Source organism: Cervus canadensis, chromosome X, assembly GCF_019320065.1.
Source record: "Cervus canadensis isolate Bull #8, Minnesota chromosome X, ASM1932006v1, whole genome shotgun sequence".
Lineage (NCBI taxonomy): Eukaryota > Metazoa > Chordata > Mammalia > Artiodactyla > Cervidae > Cervus > Cervus canadensis.
In genome coordinates this window covers 63,322,391-63,340,934 of record NC_057419.1, presented here as the reverse complement: position 1 = coordinate 63,340,934, position 18,544 = coordinate 63,322,391, and the positions used below count along the sequence as shown (strand labels likewise).

Here is an 18,544-nt window from a genome sequence, read left to right as displayed (position 1 = left end):
TCCAAAACTCACCAGGGTCCCAGACCACCCCCCACCCAACACTGTTTTACTAGGGGAGGAATGATTTTGTGTTTTCCATGGTCCCATGGAACACCTTCCCTCTCCATCGGTGGAGATCCTAAGCTGCACCTGGACGGGGCCTGGGTAGCTGGAGAGACTCTTGTATACCTGTTTTAAAGTTTAAAAGTGAGAGATTTGCACATACAAATTAGAGACGTTTATTTATGCATCAATTAATAACTTCATTTGAAGAACCAATAACTTTATGTGAAGAACTGCCAAAACTGCAAGAAAAAAACTTAAGTTTTTCTGCAAGGGCAATACTGCAGACTTCATGGCAGGCAGGGTGATCGTGGCCTCTCACCCAGGACTCAGGGGAAAGTCCAGTCCAGGCTCAGTCCTCCTTGTCGCCATCACCCAGGGTGAGCTTGTCAGAGAAGTACTCTGCCAGGGCACCTTCCGGGGACCCCGCGTTGCTCAGGTTGCTGACATGGTCCTCCAGCTCCTTGATGAACTTGATCTGCTGGTCCAGGTAGCCGGTCTCCAGGAAGTGGCACAGGTCAGCGTCGCAGCTCTCGGTGGCCAGCTGGTGCAGGTCGAGGAGGCTCTGGTTGACACACTTCTCTAGGTGCAGGGTGTCTTGCATGGCCTGGAGCCCGCTCTCCCACTCTTGGCTCTCGGGCTTTCTGATGTCGAGGAAAGAGATGCGGCCCCCACGCCGGTTCTGCAGGAACATCAGGCTCTCGGCTGTCTTGCTGTGCTCGTGGGAGCCGAGCAGGAAGAAGCGGTGGATGTGCTTCAAGGTCACGTCATCACGATCGAGGTAGAAGGCCACAGCCAGGCACTGGAAGGAGGCGTGGAGCTCCAGGGCGGCGTGGCTGTTGACCGCGGCTTCACACACAGGGAGGTAGTTCTGACGCACCTGTGAGGGTGGTGTGGGCAGCATGGCGGGCGACTCCATGACCCAGGGAATGGCGGCTCTGTCGGCTGGTTTGCGGGGCTGGCATCGGCGGGGGCGCGAGCGCCAGCGGCCTCCTCGGAGCCTTCCCATGGTGGATGATGTGAGTGGCCGGAGGCGGTCTCCGGGCCAGATGGCAGGTGGCGAGTTGCCGGCTCTGGGATCGAGGGGTAATGGCGTCTGTTGGGTGGGGTCAGTGCCTGGGCTTGAGATTGGTTGAGGAAGAGGTCACGTGGGTGGGCGGGATCAGTGGGCAGGTGGGGTCTAAGGTCTTGACCCTCCTTCTTTCTGCCTGGTGACGTAATGGCTGTTGAGGAGTGACTGTAAGACAATGTCAACTATCAGCTCCTGGGGAATAACCCAGAAAAGCTCCACTCCATGTCCCTCTCACCTCTCCACTTTCTGATTCAAGTGAAATGGTCAGACTACAGTGTGTAGAACCTAGTCTCCTGAGGGTCTGATGAGAGGCTGGAGAACGTGTCATTTAAGTGTGGAAGAAGTCCCTTCAGGGTGTGCCTTGACCAATGAGAAGTGGGGGGCTGGAGAGAGCCTGTAAGATAAATACCAATGCCACCCTCTTCCACACTGTCAAGTGATCTGAGGAATGCTTTCAGATTCTAAACGTCTAGACAAGCCTGCTCAGTGAATGATCTGCTGAGTCTTTGTGGCTCATTAGGAATCAGTGGTGGCCAGAGTGATCAACACAGAGGATTACATTTCTTCACATCCTTCCTTGCCTGATGTTTCATTTTGCTCACCCTTAGTGCTGTGAGTTCACACATTGTAACAAAATCAGCATCTTAACAGCATTTAAGCTGAGTCTCAGTCTCTGTTTTCTAAAAATCAAGGCTCAAACTCCTGTGTTGGTCATTTCTGGAAATTTTCCTATCTGTTATATGCCTTATTATAATTTTATTTTCTCATATATTTTCTACCTTCTTTGAGAATTCCCTCTCTGTTCCTCTTTTTAAGGAAAAAAAAAAAAAAACTACTAGCTGGTTGTGATTTCTGTCCTCCCTTGGTCCTATTGTATTGGGGAAGGATTGCTTTGATTACTTTACCATCTCTCTAATTTGCTATTTAGCAGTACCAATTCTATTATTCTATTTATTGGACTTTTTATTCCAACAATTAATGTTTTAATTTTCATGATCTCTAGTTTATTTTTATGGATGAAATATAAATATATATATATATTTTACTGCCTCAGGATATTGAGTATTTATTCTGAAATTCTGTTCTTACTCTAGTAATGCTTTATCTTTCGGTGTTAGTAAGGTTTTTGTTATGTATTTTTATTTTGAAATATTCTCAACGTTTCAGAAAAGTTGCAAGAATAGTACAAAGAACTTGTAGTTTCTGAATCATTTGAGAATAAGTTGTTGACCTGATGTTTCATCAGCCCAAATACTTTAGTGTGCAATTTCTGAAAACATGGAAATTCTCCTGTAGCTACAATACAACAGGCAAAATTGAGGAATGAACATTGATGCATTACTACCATTGAATAATCAGATGCCATTCAAGTTTTTTTCCAGTTATCCCCCAAATGCCTTATGCAGTAAAAGGACCCAATCTAGAATCTCATGCTACACTTAGTTATCATGACTGTAAGCTTCTTTCAGTCTGGCCTAATTCTTGAGTCTCTCCTTGTCTTGCATGCCTTGACACTTTTGAGAATCATAAGCCAGTTATTTTGTAGAATGTTTCTGAATTTCAGCTTATGTACTGTTTTGAGTATAAGGGCTCTTTTTTTCATTTGTTCAGTTTGATATTTCTTCTCTCTAGTTTATTTTTTTAAGTTTTTCTTCAAACATTTGATGATTCTTAATTCATGATTGGTTTTTAGATTCCTTTTTAAACATTCAGCTGTGTGAATTTAGAAAGCCGGGGAGGTAAGAGGTGGGACAACTTCTATTCTGGCCCGTCATTAGTGAAATTGGAGAGAATCAACTCATATTTTTGGTGAACTGCTGGATTTGTATTCTCCTTGTTCTTCCCGGGTTTTTCCCCTTACCTGTGGTTACTGTCCCAAACTGTGACAGAAGCTTCCACACATCCTGCTCTGATCTAAAAGCATTTACCCCTCTCTTGCTACTGCTCAGTGTGGGGACTAGGAAGCAGTTGTGGGCAACAGTATGTATACTTCCTGTGGTATCCAGCTAATCACCTTCTTAGATGTGTCCAGACTCAAGGCTGAAGGACCCTATGCATAATTGGAAGTAGTAGAGCCAAGCATGTTCTATCTAATTAATCAGTTCAGAACCTACCTAGTAAAATTTGGAAGTGGGTTATGTTCCCAGTGAGTTTGTATTGGTGAAGAGGGCCCAGCAACATCTATATACAGCATTCATATGGCTTCTTCCTTTCTTTGAATAAGCATGACAGGAAAGGGAAGACAAGATAATCAGAGATGAGGGACAAAAACCACCATCCAAACTCCAAAAACTGCCTTGTGTTGAGAACATAAAGCAGAAATATCTGCAAGTTGGGACATTCACAGAGAGGTGGTTGGTGATCCAGAAGTTGTTAAAAAATTTAAGGGCCACCTCATCAACTTGAATGTTCTAGGGAAAATGGATGGACCAACATACAAGTCACCTAAGATCTTTAATTTCTTCATCTATAAAATAAAGATTAAGAAACTCAAACTTCTGGTGAAAATAAATAGGTAGAACACATGCAAATTGGGAAGTTGTGTGAAAAAAGTATCATATTGAAATTATCTCAGGGGAAGGTGGAGGACACATTGCTAAAATGCATTATCTGTGCTGTGTAATACCACTGCCAATTAATTTTACTATTAAAGATGAATAACTTGGGAAAGAAGAAGTCAAAGGTTGGTTGCATCTTGCTTAAAATAACCATAAATACTATTTGTGCAAGGTGGCATAATTGTTATAAAGTAAATTGATATAATTTGATATAAAGAAAATTGAAAAAAAAGAAAATTGATAAAATTTATCAATAAATATATCAATATATCAATTGATATAAAGTAGAACTTCTTTCATTCTGGAAGTGTAATAATTTGTATTCAGGACACTTGAATGGAGCATAATCAAGTAGGAAGGGATTAGTAGCTGTCTTGGTGAACACTGTCTTGCCTTCTTACTGACTTTGTAGGATAAACCCAGTAACAGGCTATGGGTAACATGGTCATGGGTCAGTTCCAGTAAAATTTTATTACCAAAGCAGATGGTAAAAATCATAGCAAGTCATTTTGTGGATATCACTAAAATTATTCTAAAATTGGGAAGCAGAGGCAAAAAGAAAAAACGAAACAGAAGAGTGAGTACACTACTAAAGGAGAAGAGTAAAATTGGAAAACTGACATTACTGGACCTCAAGACTTACTGTAAATCAACAGTAGTTGAGACAGCATGATATTGGTGAAAGAATAGCCAAATAGTTCAATGAACAAACTAGGGAGTAGGTAAAGAATCTGCCTGCAATGCAGGAGACATTGGTTGGATCCCTTGGTTGGGAAGATACCTTGGAGACAGGAATGTCAACCCATTCCACTATTCTTTCCTAGAGAATTCCATGAACAGAGGAGCCTGGCGGGCTACAGTCCATGGGGTTGCAAAGAGTCAGACATGACTGAACACACACACTTTATCCCCAAGCAGTGTTAGGACCCCCAAATGGATATACTAAACCACCACCAAGGAGTCCAGAAATACAACCATATAAATATGATCAAGTGACCTTTAACAAAGAAGAAAATGCAATACAATGGAGCAAAGATAGTATTTTAAAGAAATGGTGCTGAAACAACTGGTTGTCCACATGCAAAGAAATGACACACACTGTACATCATTTATAAAATTTAATTTAAAATGGATCATAGACTAAATGTAAAATGTCAAGTTATAAGCTTCTAGAAAATAACAGTGGAGAAAGCTCAGATGACCTTGGGTATGTAATTGATGAACTGTATTTTATTAAAATTAAAAACTTCTGCCCTGTGAAAGACAATATTAAAAGAATGAGAAGACAAGGCACAGATTGGGAGAAAATATTTGCAGAAGACACATGACCAAGGACTGTTACCCAAAATAGACAAATAACTCTTAAAACCTAACAATAAGAAAACAAACAGTGTAGTTTTAAAATGGGACAGAGACCTTAACAGCTCATCAAAGAAGATATACAAATGGCAAACAAGCATATGAAAAGATGCTCCATATCATATGTCATCAGGGACGTTAACACAAAAACCTGCATGCAGATGTTTGTAGCAGCTTTATTCACAGTGCCCAAGGTGTCCTTCCATGCGTGTAGAGATAACATAAATTTTGATACAACCAGGCAGTGGAATACTAATCAGCACTAAAGAGAAATTGAGGTATCAATATATGGAAAGATATGGAGAAGACATAAATACATCTTACTTAGTGAAAGGAGCCAATCTAAGAAGGCTATATATACTGTATGATTCCAACTGTATCACAATCTAGAAGAGACAAAAGTATGGAAACATTAACCAGAACAGTATGGTATTGGCATAAAAACAGACACACAGATCAGTAGAGCAAAATAGAGCCCAGAAATAAACTCAATTTAATTAATTTATGACAAAGGAGCCAAGAATATACAATGGAGAAAAGACAACCTCTGCAGTAAATTGTATTGGGGAAACAGGATGTTCACATGTAAAACAGTGAAACTGGACCACTATTTTACACCATACACCAAAACCAACTCAAAACTGATTAAAGACTTGAACATAAGACTGCAACCATAACACCTGAAGGAGAAAACAGAGGCATTAGTAAACTCCTTGACATTAGTCTTGGAGGTGAGGTTTTGTATTTGACACCAAAGTGAAGGCAAGAAAAGCAAAAATAAACAGGTGGGACAACATGAAACTAAAAGACTCCTGCAGGGCAAAGTAAAACTATCAACAAAATAAAAAGGCAACCTATTGGATGGGAGAAGATATTTGCAACTGATAAATCTGATAAGGCAGCGGTCTCCAGGCTTTTTGGCACCAGGGACCAATTTTGTGGAAGACAATTTTTTCATGGACTGGGGGTAGGGGGGTGGTTTCAGGATGATTCAAGCACATTACATACTTTGTGAACTTTATTTCTAATCTAATGCTGCTGCTGATTGGACTGGAGGTTGGGAACTCCTGTGATAAGGGGTTAATCACCAAAATAGCAAAAAAAAAAAAAATTGATTACTAAAACTGACAGAAGATCTGAATCGATGTTTCTGCAAAGAAGACATACAGATGGCTAAGAGGTACATGAAAAAGTATTCAGCATCACTTATCATCAGAGAAATGCAAATCAAAACCACCCCAGATATCACCCCACACCTGTTAGAATGGCTATTATCTAAAAGACAAGAAATATTACGTATTGGTGTAGAGTAAAGGAAACTATTGTGCACTGTTAATAGAATTGTAAATTGGTGCAGCCACTATGGAGAATACTATGGAGGTTTCTGAAAAAGTTAAAAATAGAACTATCATAAGACCCAGCAATTTCACTTCTGGGTATTTATGCAAAGGAAATGAAAACAATAACTCAAAAAGATGTATGTACTTCCATGTTCACTTCCGCAATATTTACAATAGCCTAGACATGGAAGCAACCCGAGTGTTCATTGATGAATGAAGATGTGACTTCTATATACAATGGAACATTATTCAGTGATACAAAGAAGAAAATTGTGCCATTAGCAACTAGATGGGTGGACTTGGAGGGCATTCAGTTCAGTCACTCAGTCGTATCTGACTCTTTGCTACCCCATGGACTGCAGCTTGCAAGGCCTCCCTGTCCATCACCAACTCCCGGAGTTCACTCAAACTCATGTCCATTGAGTTGGTGATGCCATCCATCCATCTCATCCTCTGTCGTCCCTTTCTCCTCCCTCCCTCAATCTTTCCCAGCATCAGGATTTTTTCCAGTGAGTCAGTTCTTCCCATCAGGTGGCCAAATTACTGGAGTTTCAGCTTCAGCATCAGTCCTTCCAAGGAACATTCAGGACTGATTTCGTTTAGGATGGACTGACTGGATCTCCTTGCAGGCCAAGGGACTCTCAAGAGTCTTCTCCAACACCACTCTTCAAAAGCATCAATTCTTCGGCACTCAACTTTCATTATAGTCCAACTTTCACACCCATACATGACTGGTGGAAAAACCATAGCTTTTACTAAATGGACCTTTGTTGGCAAAGTAATGTCTCTGCTTTTTAATATGCTGTCTAGGTTGGTCATAACTTTTCTTACAAGGAGGAAGCGTCTTTTAATTTCATGGCTATAGTCACCATCTGCAGTGATTTTGAAGCCACAAAAAAATAGTCTCTCACTGTTTTCATTGTTTTCCCATCTATTTGCCATGAAGTGATGGGGCCAAATACCATGATCTTAGTTTTCTGAATGTTGAGTTTAAACTAGCTTTTTCACTCTCCTCTTTCACTTTCATCAAGAGGCTCTTTAGTTCTTCTTTACTTTCTGCCATGAGGGTGGTGTCATCTGCTTATCTGAGGTCATTCATATTTCTCCCAGCCATCTTGATTCCAGCTTGTGCTTCATCCAGCCCACCTTTTCTCATGATGTACTCTGCATATAAGTTAAATAAGCAGGGTGACAATATACAGCCTTGACGTGCTCCTTTCCCAATTTGGAACCAGTCTGTTGTTCCATGTCCAGTTCTAACTATTGCTTCCTGACCTGCATACAGGTTTCTCAAGAGGCAGGTCAGGTGGTCTGGTATTCCCATCTCTTGAAGAATTTTCCAGCTTGTTGTAATCCACACAGTCAAAGGCTTTGGCATAGTCAATAAAACAGAAGTAGATGTTTTTCTGGAATTCTCTTGCTTTTTCAATGATGCAGCGGATATTGGCAATTTGATCTCTGGTTCCTCTGCCTTTTCTAAATCCAGCTTGAACATCTGGAAGTTCATGGTTCACGTACTGTTGAAACTTGGCTTGGAGAATTCTGAGCATTACTTTACTAGCATGTGAGATGAGTGAAATTCTGCAGTAGTTTGAGTATTCTTTGGCTTTGTCTTTCTTTGGGATTGGAATGAAAACTGACCAGTTCCAGTCCTGTGGCCACTGCTGAGTTTTCCAAATTTGCTGGCATATTGCGTGCAGCACTTTCACGACATTATCTTTTACGATTTGAAATACCTCAAATGGAAGGCATTAGGCTAAATGAAATAAATCTGTCTAACAAAGACAGCTACTGTATGATCTCCTTTATATGTGAGGTCTAAAACACGAACAACAACTAAAAACCAAAACTCGTAGAGGACAGATTGGTAATTGCCAGAGCAAAGGTGAGGGGGCAAGGTGTGCAAAATGGGTTAATGGAGGGAAAAGATAAAATCTTCTGGTTATAAGTCATGGGTTATAATGTATGGCATGCTGCCTGTAGTTAATAACACTATAGTATATTTGGACGTTCCTAGTATAGTAAATCTTAAAAGCTCTTATCACAAGTAAAAAAATTGTAACTATTGTATGGTAACGGATGTCAACTACTTGGGATCATTTCACAACATATACAAATATCTAAGCATTATGTTATATACCTGAAATCAGTGGTGTATGTCAATTATATGTCAATGTAAGCAATATGGAGCCAGTAAACAGACTAGTGGTTGAGAGGGGAGGAGGAAAGAATAGGTGAAGAGGATATCTTTTAGGGCACTGAAAACTCTGTACATGACTATAATCAGGGGTGCATGTCGCTATACATTTGTCCAAACCCATAGACGCTACACCACCAATAAGGAATCCTAATATAAACTATGGCGTTTGGGTGATTATGATGTATCATTGTAGGTTCATCAGTTGTAACAAATCAACCACTCTGCTGCTGCATGCTGATGGTGGAATACATTATGCATATGTGGGGCCACGGAATATGTGGCCTGGGAATATCTCGGTTCCTTTCTCTCAATTTTGCTATCAGCCTAAAACTGCTCTTAAAATTATTGGTGTTTAGTCAGTAAGTCATGTCCAACTCTTTGCGACCCCATGGATTGTAATATGTCAGGCTCCTCTTCCTCCACTGTCTCCCAGAGTTTGCTGACATTCATGACCGTTGAGTCAGTGATGCTATCTAACCATCTCATCCTCTGTCGTGCCCTTCTCCTTTTGCCTTCCATCTTTCCCAGCATTTCCCAGTGTTTTCCAGTGAGTCAGTTCTTTGCATCCGGTGGCCAGAATATTGGAGTTTCAGAAATAGTCCTTACAGTGAATATCCAGGGTTGATCTCCTTTAGAATTGACTGGTCTGATCTCCTTGCAGTCGAAGGGACTCTCAAAAAACAGTGTTTAACAAATTACAAAAGTAACACAATAGATGGTGGGCTGGATTTGGCTTGCAGGCCATAGTTTGACAACCCATGGTATAAAACAAAGCAATTTGTGATGAAACAAATAGGTAAATGAGTGTCTGTGTCACTTGATGTGTCTGGTTAACCATGTGTCTAGTACCGACAAAGGCTCGCTGCCTGATGTGCATAGAACCCCGTACTGTAGGATTGGCTTTTGAGAAAAGGAAGAGTTTTATCGTGAGGTCAGCTGGCAAGGAGACAGCAGGCAAGGCTGTCAAATCTGGTTCTTCACCCCAAGGCTGAAGGAGAAATTTAAGGGGTTCGAGGAACCAGCTGATTGGCCAGTCTCGAATCAGCCCATATGAACTCCTCGTGCTGCTGGAAGCCACGGTTTCCGTTTCTCTTGGGAGGGCGGAGTATATTGCTTTACAATGTGGTGTTTGTTTCCGCCATAGAACGGAGTGAATGCGCTATATGTACACATATATCCCCTCCCTCTTCAGCCTCCCTCCCACCCCCACATCCCACCCCTCTAGGTCATCACAGAGCGCCGAGCTGAGCTCCCTGTGCTACATAGCCGCTTCCCACTAGCTAGCTCTTTCACACCTGGCAGTGTATATATGTCATTGCCACTTTCGCAGCTGGCCCCCTCCCTCTTCCCCCACATGTCCACATGGCCATTCTTTATGTCTGCATTTCTATTTCTGCCCTGCAAATTGGGTCATCAATACCATTTTCCTCGATTGCATATATATGCATTAATAGACCATGTTTGTTTTTCTCTTTCAGACTTACTTCACTCTGCATGACAGACTCTAGGTCCATCCACATCGCTACAAATGTCCTAATTTTATTTCTTTTTAGCACTGAGTAATATTCCATTGTATATATGTAGATCTTGTTTATCTGTTTTTGTGTCAGTGGACATTTAGGCTGCTTCCATGTCCTGGCTATTATGAATAGTCCAGCTATGAATATTGGGGTCCCTGTCTCTTTTAGAATTATGGTTTTCTCAGGGTATATGCCCAGTAGTGGGGTTTCTGTGTCATATGGTAGTTGTAGTTTTAGTTTCTTAAGGAACCTCCATACTGTTCTCCATTGTGGCTGCACCAATTTACATTCCTATCAACAGTGCAAGAGGGTTCTCTTTTCACCACACCCTCTCCAGCATTTCTTGTTTGTAGTTTTCTGATGATGGCCATTCTGACTGGTGTGAGGTGACACATCATTGTAGTTTCGATTTGCATTTTTCTAATTATTACCGACATGGAGCATGCTTTCCTGAGCTTTTTGCCCGTCTGTATGTCTTCTTTGGAGAAATGTCTGTTTATTTGTCTATTTCGGCTGTGCTGGGTCTTCCCTGCCGTGTGAGGGCTTTCTCTATTTGTGCTGCGTGGGAGCTGCTCTCCAGCTCTGGTGTGTGGGTTTCTCATTTTGGAGGCTTCTCTTGCTGCAGAGCATGGGCTCTAGGCTCGTGGGTTTAAGTTGCTGTGGCTCGCGGGCATCGTTGCTCTGCGGCATCTGAGATCTTCCCAAACCAGGGATTGAACCAGTGTCCCGCGCATTGCAAGGCTTATTCTTAACTACTGGGTCACTAGGGAAGCCCTCATGGTAAGTTTCCTTTTGTACTGCCCTACTAATTAGTTATATTGAGCATACCATCCCCATCCATCTGCTCTCTAGGTCCATTACTGAATACTGATGCTTCAACAGCAATAGGTCCACACATGGGATGAGTGCTAGGGCTTTAGGACCTGGGGTTTTCGTTGTAGCCGATTTTCTATGGGGTAACAGGCCAAACTATTTCCCAGGTGACACTAGTGGTAAAGAACCTGCCTGCCAGGTCACGAGACACAAAAGACGTGGGTTTGATCCCTGGGTCGGGAAGATCCCTGGAGGACGAAATGGCAGCCCACTCCAGTAGCTTGCCTGGGAAGTCCCATGGATAGAGGAGCTCAGCAGGCTACAGTCTGTGCGGTCGCAGAGAGTTGGATACGACTGAGTGACTTAGCATGCATGCATGATGGGCCAAATTACTTCCATTAGTTATATAACTATCCACCTTTTGGTGGCCTGGGCAGTGAGCTATGGTTGGTTCTTCCAGCATTCTAACAGAGTCCAGTAACGCCTGGATCTCCTCTGTGTCCTTCTTTCCTTCCTGATGTTCATAGACCTCTCTTTCCATATGGCCCCACATACCTGTACCACAGAGAAGGCGTACTTAGAATGAATATAAGGAGTTACCTTGTTCCTAGCTCCAAGGTGCAGGGATCTCATGCAGGTTATTAGCTCTGCCTTCTGGGCAGACATACCTGGAGGAGGATTTCTGCTTCTAGAACTTCCTGATGACTTACTGTTGCATACCAAAGAGTCCCCCGTCCATGAAGCTGCTCCCATTTGTAAGCATTTTCGTATCTGGATTGTCAGGTCAGGTCTGCTAGAATGGACTTGAGTGAATTGTACAGAAAGACCTTTTGGCATTCTGCACTCTATCTTAGTGGCTCATTGTCCTTTCCTTTAAGAGCGTCATACAGGGGTTTACCATGATCCCAAACTTAGGGATCCACATATTACAAAGCCCAGACATTCCTAAGAATCCTCATGATTGCCTTCTGGTGGTTGATGCAGTCACTCTAATGCCTTCATTCCATTTGAAATATGTTTCTTTGTCATAGATATTTTGCAGTTGGTTGAGAAGTTTTCACTTTTCCCATGGAGACTTTATATCCCCAGTCTGCTAGAAAGTTGAAAGTAAGGATTGTATTTTGGCCTGAAGCTTCCTTTGTTTTACTAGCCATTAGGTATATTATTCATATATTGAAGTACAGCTCCCTCATTTAATTGGCAGTAACTTAAGTCCTTGGCTAAGGCTTGCCGAGAAGATGGTGGGGGATTCTTCGATCCTTGTGGGAGCAACATCCAACAATAGTGTTGTTTCATATTAGTCTCTGGATCATCTGATTAAAAGGCAACAGTTCCTAGGCCTCAGGGCTGAGTCGTATCCAGTAAAAGGGATCTTTTAGGTCCAGAATTGTAGACCAGCAAAAGTCTCCGGATAACATTGTAAGCAAAAGTATAAGGATTTGGCACTATGGAACATATATCATGTACAATTTAGTCAATGGGTCTCAGATCCGATGCAAGCAATAATCTCTGTCCCCTGGCTTTTATACCGGCAGTATTGAACTACTTTATTGATATTGGTAAATTTGATAAGGGGCTTCCCTAGTACCTCAGATGGTAGAGAATCTGCCTGCAATGCAGGAGACCCACGTTCGATCACTGGGTAAGGAAGATATTCTGGAGAAGGGAATGGCCACCCAATCCAGTATTCTTTTCTGGAGAATCCCATGGACAGAGGAGGCTGGTGGGCTACAACCTTTAGGTCGTAGAGTCTGACACGACTGAACGACTAACACTACAGTACTGCGGTTAGATTAATTGGCATATAAGAAAGGTGGTTTTCAGAGGATTTATGGTTCACATGCCTCTTTAAAGGCTATTGCTTTTTCAGTTCCTATACTGGGCACTGGGCTGGAGTTTTCCTACTATGTGGTCAGTGGTTTTGGCTCTTCCTGGCCTGTCCTCAACTCAAGCATCCTCTCTTACCTTTTGTAGAATTTCTTTGGGGACTTCTGGTTCAAATTTGTTTCTACATTGTCATAGCACAGCTTGGAGGGTGCAGGTTTGACCTAGGAGTAATTCAGCATCTACTGTTTCTAGTGAGAAAGTCACTTGGGCATTTAACTTTGTTAGCTTTTCCCCCAGTAAGGGAATAGGGCATTCAGGCAGATACAGAAAGCTGTGCCCTACATATGGTTTTTTTCCCGCATTATTATATAAGATCTGCGGTAGAAAATGGAGACTGTATATGTACGAATGCCCTGGGTTGACTTTGGTCATCTAGTACTTTGGGGACTTGTTTCATTTGATACTGCCCTGCCTGAGGGCAATTTAAAAGATACTAATTTTAAATATGTTTAAATTCAAATTAAACATTTACAATATAATAAACCATCTACTCTTTTAAGCAATAGTTTTTTGATCCCTATTTTACATATGAGAAATCAGAGGCAGAGAGAAGGTAATTAACATTTTCCAATACCCTCAATTTAGTAAGTGGCTGGAATGGGATCTGAACCCATGCCATCTATGTGGAAGAATCCACGACACCAAACTGTTTCTTCAAAACAGAAAACTAAGAGGGACCTTCAGGCTTCCCTCATGGTTTAGTAGTAAAGACTCCTTCTGCCAAAGCAGGAGACCTGGGTTTGATCTCGGATCCAGGAAGATCCCACATTTCGCAGCAGACCTCAGCCTGTGCATCACAACGACTGAAGCGGTGCTCTAGAGCTGGGGAACCAGAGCTGCTGAACCCATGTGCCTCAACTACTGAAGTCCAAGTGCCTCGAGCCCATGGTGTGCAACTGGCGAAGCCACGACCATAAGAAACACACATACCGCAACTAGAGCAAAGACTGTGAGTAACGAAACCCTAGCACAACCAAAAATTCAATTTCTAGTTATAAAGAGGAACATCTTCTCACCTGGTGCTTGCTTCTATCTAGAGTAGAACCGTGAATTGACACATGTAGGATCTGAGACATTGTCAGAGAGAGGAAAATGAAAGTGTTAGTCACTCAGTCGTGTCCCACCCTTTGCGACCCCATGGATGGTAGCCCACTAGGCTACTCTGTTTATAGAATTCTCCAGGCAAGAACACTGGAGTGGGTGGACATTCCCTTCTCGCAGGAATCTCCCTGACCCAGGGACTAAACCCCAGTCTCCTGCATTGCAGGCAGATTCTTTACCGTCTGAGCCACCAGGGAATGCCCATCAAAGAAAGAGGAGAGATCCTCAATGTGAGCAGAGAAACAGTGAAAAGAGCCCGGTTGTCTAAGCACAAAGGAACAAGCACAAAGCAACAAGCACATTTTCTGGAAATTTAAGTGAAGAGACTTAATCCTCATTTAAAATAAAAATTCAAGTGCCGTCATGGTGAAATGGGAAAGTTAATTCCTTCACAGCAAGCTTGTTTATATATTTGTAAATATTCAAAGCAAGACTTAGTCGCTCAGTCATGTCCGACTCTCTGCGATCCCATGGATTGTAGCCCACCAGGCTCCTCTGTCCATGGAATTCTCCAGGCAAGAATACTTGAGTGGATTGCCATTCCTTCTCCAGGGGATTTTTCTGACCCAGGGATCAGACCCAGGTCTCCCACATTGGGGGTAGATTCTATGCCATCTGAGCTACAGGGAGGAATATTTGTGAATATTTGTAAATATTCAAAGCAGTTTGCAAACTTTAGGGAGACTCAGATTGAGCATGTGTCAATCTGAGGACCCTGTCTTATCAAGGACCATAAGACAGGCAAGATCTGTAAAATTTTAACTTTTGCCTTGTTAAATACACCTAGGCACAGAAGAAACATATTTTGAGTGTTTTTGTTAGGCAAAAGCAATATTAGGCTTTACATGTGTAGAGATTTCATCTGATCAAATAAAGTTGACCCAGAGGCTGAATTTTTAAAGAAGAAGAGGAAAATATTAAAGATTTTATTTTTTTGGCTGTGCTGGGTCTTTTCTGCTGCACATGGCCTTAGTTCTCCTGAGGCATGTGGGATCATAATTCCCGGACCAGAGATCGAACCTTTATCCCATGTGTTGGAAGGCAGCTTCTTAACCAATGGACCACCAGGGAAGTCCCTATCATTTTTTTAAGAAATCTTTTCTTAAACTGGAAAATTTCTTTCTGCACAGTCACAAAAAGAGAAAAAGTAGTCTCCTCCCCATTCTGAAAGCCGACCCCAGGAGGCCACACTGAGGTCCCGAACAGGCTGATTTGGGGCCACGGGGTGTGGGCACAGGTGGGCAGAGTCTGCAGTGAGCTAAAGGTCAAGGTGAGGTCAGCACCCCTCTGGGTGTTTCATCACCTCAGCCCTGCTTCTACATGTGAGTTACCCTGGGCTTGGGCTCTGCCATCCTCCCAGTCCGCTCTCCACTGAGGTTTTCCACTCCCATGACCACAACACAACCTATATAGGCATCATGGTGTCTCCCACAGGTCTGTTTCTAAAGCTGACATCCACTCTGAACTCCAGATTCATTTTTCTGGCTACCTGCATGACAGTTCCACTTGGACGTGTAATATGCATCTCAGATTTGACGTGACATGCCTTCTCCAACTTTCCATCCCCACTGTGTCCCTGGCAAAAGACCCCAAATTGCTCAAAAGGCACCTCCATCAACCGAGGCTAAATTAGATTTTCTTCATGTCTCCCTCTTCCTCTCTGGTCCATGAGGAAACCTTGCTCATGTATCCAAATCTATCTGCAGTGTGTCTACATCTCTTCATTTCTTTATCCTCCACTCCAGTTCAATCACCATTGTCTTTCACCTGGACCAGCTGTGATACCAACTAACTGGTATCCCAGCATCAACCCTTCCCCCTCTACATACTTCAATGCAGCCAGTACCACTGACTTCATATTCAGAGGGATTCATTTTACTTGATATTCAATATCACAAATTGACCTTCATTCATGAGCCTGTATTTTTCACCCAAGAAGAGCTATATAGAATCGCCCTCAATACAACTGAGGTAAATTTTGAGTGTTTATCAATCTGCTTTATCGCAGGGTGGTACAATTCAAGTAAAGAATCACACATGGATGTTTTGTAAGGGCAACATCCATGCTCAACAGTGGTGACCACAGGAAGTGTGTGTCTTGGAAAGTTAGCCCTGCTACCCTTAGATTGTCATTGTAGCCCAGGGTGAGCTTGTCAGCGCCACACTCTGCTATGCTAGTATCCTGGGCCCCCATCTTGCTACCCAGAAATTTGCTTCAACCAAAATGAAGTACCCTTTATTTCATTCCCTTCCCAATCCCATTCCCTTCAGTATTTCTGGAGATCAACCCCAATCATGATTTTCAGGCCATATTTTTATAGCTTATCTATTTACAGGCACGCACATTGACCAGGGCCTCACCTCGCCCACACCCACCCCATATACCACATTGTTTACTAGGGGAAGGTATATTTTGTATTGTCCAGGGTCCCATGGATCCCCTTCTTCCCTCCCTCTGTGGAGATACTGAGCTGCCTGTGGACAGGCACTGGTAGCTCAAGAGACTCCCAGATACCTGTTTTAAAACTTGAAAGGTGAAGGGTTTGCACGCGCGAATCAACAGGGACCTGTATTTCTTTAGGAAGCAATTAGTTTACTGGAAGAACTGGCAACACTGAAAGAAGGAAAACTTAAGTGAACTTATTCTGCAAGGGCAAAACTGCAGACTTCACGGCAGGCAGGGTGACCGTGGGCACTCACCCAGGTCTCAGGGCAAAGTCCAGTCCAGGATCAGTCCTCCTTGTCGCCATCACTCAGGGTGAGCTTCTCAAAGAAGTACTCTGCCAGGGCACCTTCCGGGGACCTCGCGTTGCTCAGGTTGCTGACATGGTCCTCCAGCTCCTTGATGAACTTGACCTGCTGGTCCAGGTAGCCGGTCTCCAGGAAGTGGCACAGGTCGTCGTCGCAGCTCTCGGTGGCCAGCTGGTGCAGGTCGAGCAGGCTCTGGTTGATGTACTTCTCCAGGTGCAGGATGTCTTGCATGGCCTGGAGCCCGCTCTCCCACTCTTGGCTCTCGGGGTTTCTGATGTCGAGGAAAGAGATGCGGCCCCCACGCTGGTTCTGCAGGAACATCAGGCTCTCGGCTGTCTTGCTGTGCTCGTGGGAGCGGATCAAAAAGAAACCGGAGAAATGCTTCAGGGCCACGTCATCACTGAGGTCGAGGTAGAAGGCCACAGCCCGGCAATGGAAGGAGACGTGGAACTCCAGGGAGGTCTGGCTGTTGATCGCGGCCTCACACTCAGGGCGGTGGTTCTGATGCACCTGTGAGGGCGGTGTGGGCAGCACGGTGGGCCACTCCAAGAACCAGGGAATGGCGGCTCGGATGAGGCGTCTGCGGGGTTGGAATCGGCGGGGACGCGGGCGCCGACGACGGCGCCCACGGACTCGTTCGAACCTTCCCATGGTGGACGCTGTGAGCAGCCGGAGCCGAGCCAGAAGGCAGCTGGCTGAGTTCGGCTCTGGGTTGGAGGGGTAATGGCGTTTGTTGGGCGGGGTCAGTGCCTGTGCTTGAGATTGGTTAAGGAAGAGGTCATGTGAGTTGGCGGGCTCCCTGGGCGGGATCTGTGGGCAGGCCGAGACCACTGTCTATCAAAGGCAGGGTGAGGCAGAGCCACTTTGAGCTGAGTACTTCGCATCCAGAAAGTTTTTAATTTACCATAATACTTTTTTTCCAAGGACTTTCTCTTATTCTTTAATTCTTGCCTTTTATAGCACCCTGTTCCTATTTTATAAAACCCCTGTCATCTTTACAGTTCTGAGACTATGAATTTGGATTTTTTGGTAATGTCCTCTGGTTCCTGTAGTATATTTGTTTTTTTCTCCAGAAATAGTTCAGTTTATTCATCATGATCTCTTCCACTTCTTTCAAATATCTGGTAAGTATTTGCCCATCCATATTTGGGTATAAAGGACTCATTTGTTTAGCCTTGAAGTTTACCATGGATCTGACCTACAGTTCTGATATCCATTCCACTATTAGTCTCCTCTTCTGAATGGGAGTGCAGAGTGTATCAGTTAGGGAGTGGTCTTCTGTCTTTGGGATACGTGGTTTGGAGCTTGCACGTAAGATAAGGACATCCCAAATGCCAGAAGCTTGGTATTTTCTGAAATTGGAAGATTTTCCTGTATGTCTTCTAGATTGATTATGTCTTTGTGTTTTGTTTCTTTCTCTTCTGCAGAGTGGGTCCACAGTTACCTCAGAACTTCTCATATGGTTTCCCTTCCTGATCCTTTGAATGACATAAGGAGACTCTAGCCCCATCCTCTGCCCCACCATTGTACGCTGGGTCTCGGTAAGAACAGAAAGTGAAAATGTACTGTGTTAAGCTAATAAGACTCAGAATATTTGTTATAGCAGTTCGCCTACCCTGACTAGTTAGCCAGGAAGGAAGTTCTGGATGACTACAGGTTATAAGTTCCTGTAAGCCCACAGCATTTCCTCTTGGTGGAAATGCAGATCCAAAAGTTAAAAAGTCTAGATAGAGCTGAATCATCATACTCTGATTCTTTGGCTACATTCATCAATAATATATATCTATCCTCCTCCCCTTTCCTCTCATGGCGAGTGGAATGAAAAATCTCTCAAGGACACATGAAGCACAAGGAATAAGTTTTTCCATTTCCCTCAGTGGTGGGAAGCAAACCCAAGCTGG

General features: G+C 43.3%; 1 protein-coding gene across 1 annotated transcript; it reads right to left on the bottom strand.

Moving 5' to 3' along the window:
• Window positions 1-298: 298 nt before the first annotated feature.
• LOC122435246 (ferritin heavy chain-like) lies at window positions 299-17,395 on the bottom strand. Its single transcript, XM_043459275.1, has 2 exons — window positions 17,154-17,395; window positions 299-922 (listed from the first exon to the last, which is right to left on the bottom strand). The coding sequence occupies exons 1-2, from the start codon at window positions 17,292-17,294 to the stop codon at window positions 395-397; spliced, it is 669 nt and encodes a 222-aa protein (XP_043315210.1). The 5' UTR covers window positions 17,295-17,395; the 3' UTR covers window positions 299-394.
• Between the last annotated feature and the right edge of the window lie 1,149 nt (window positions 17,396-18,544).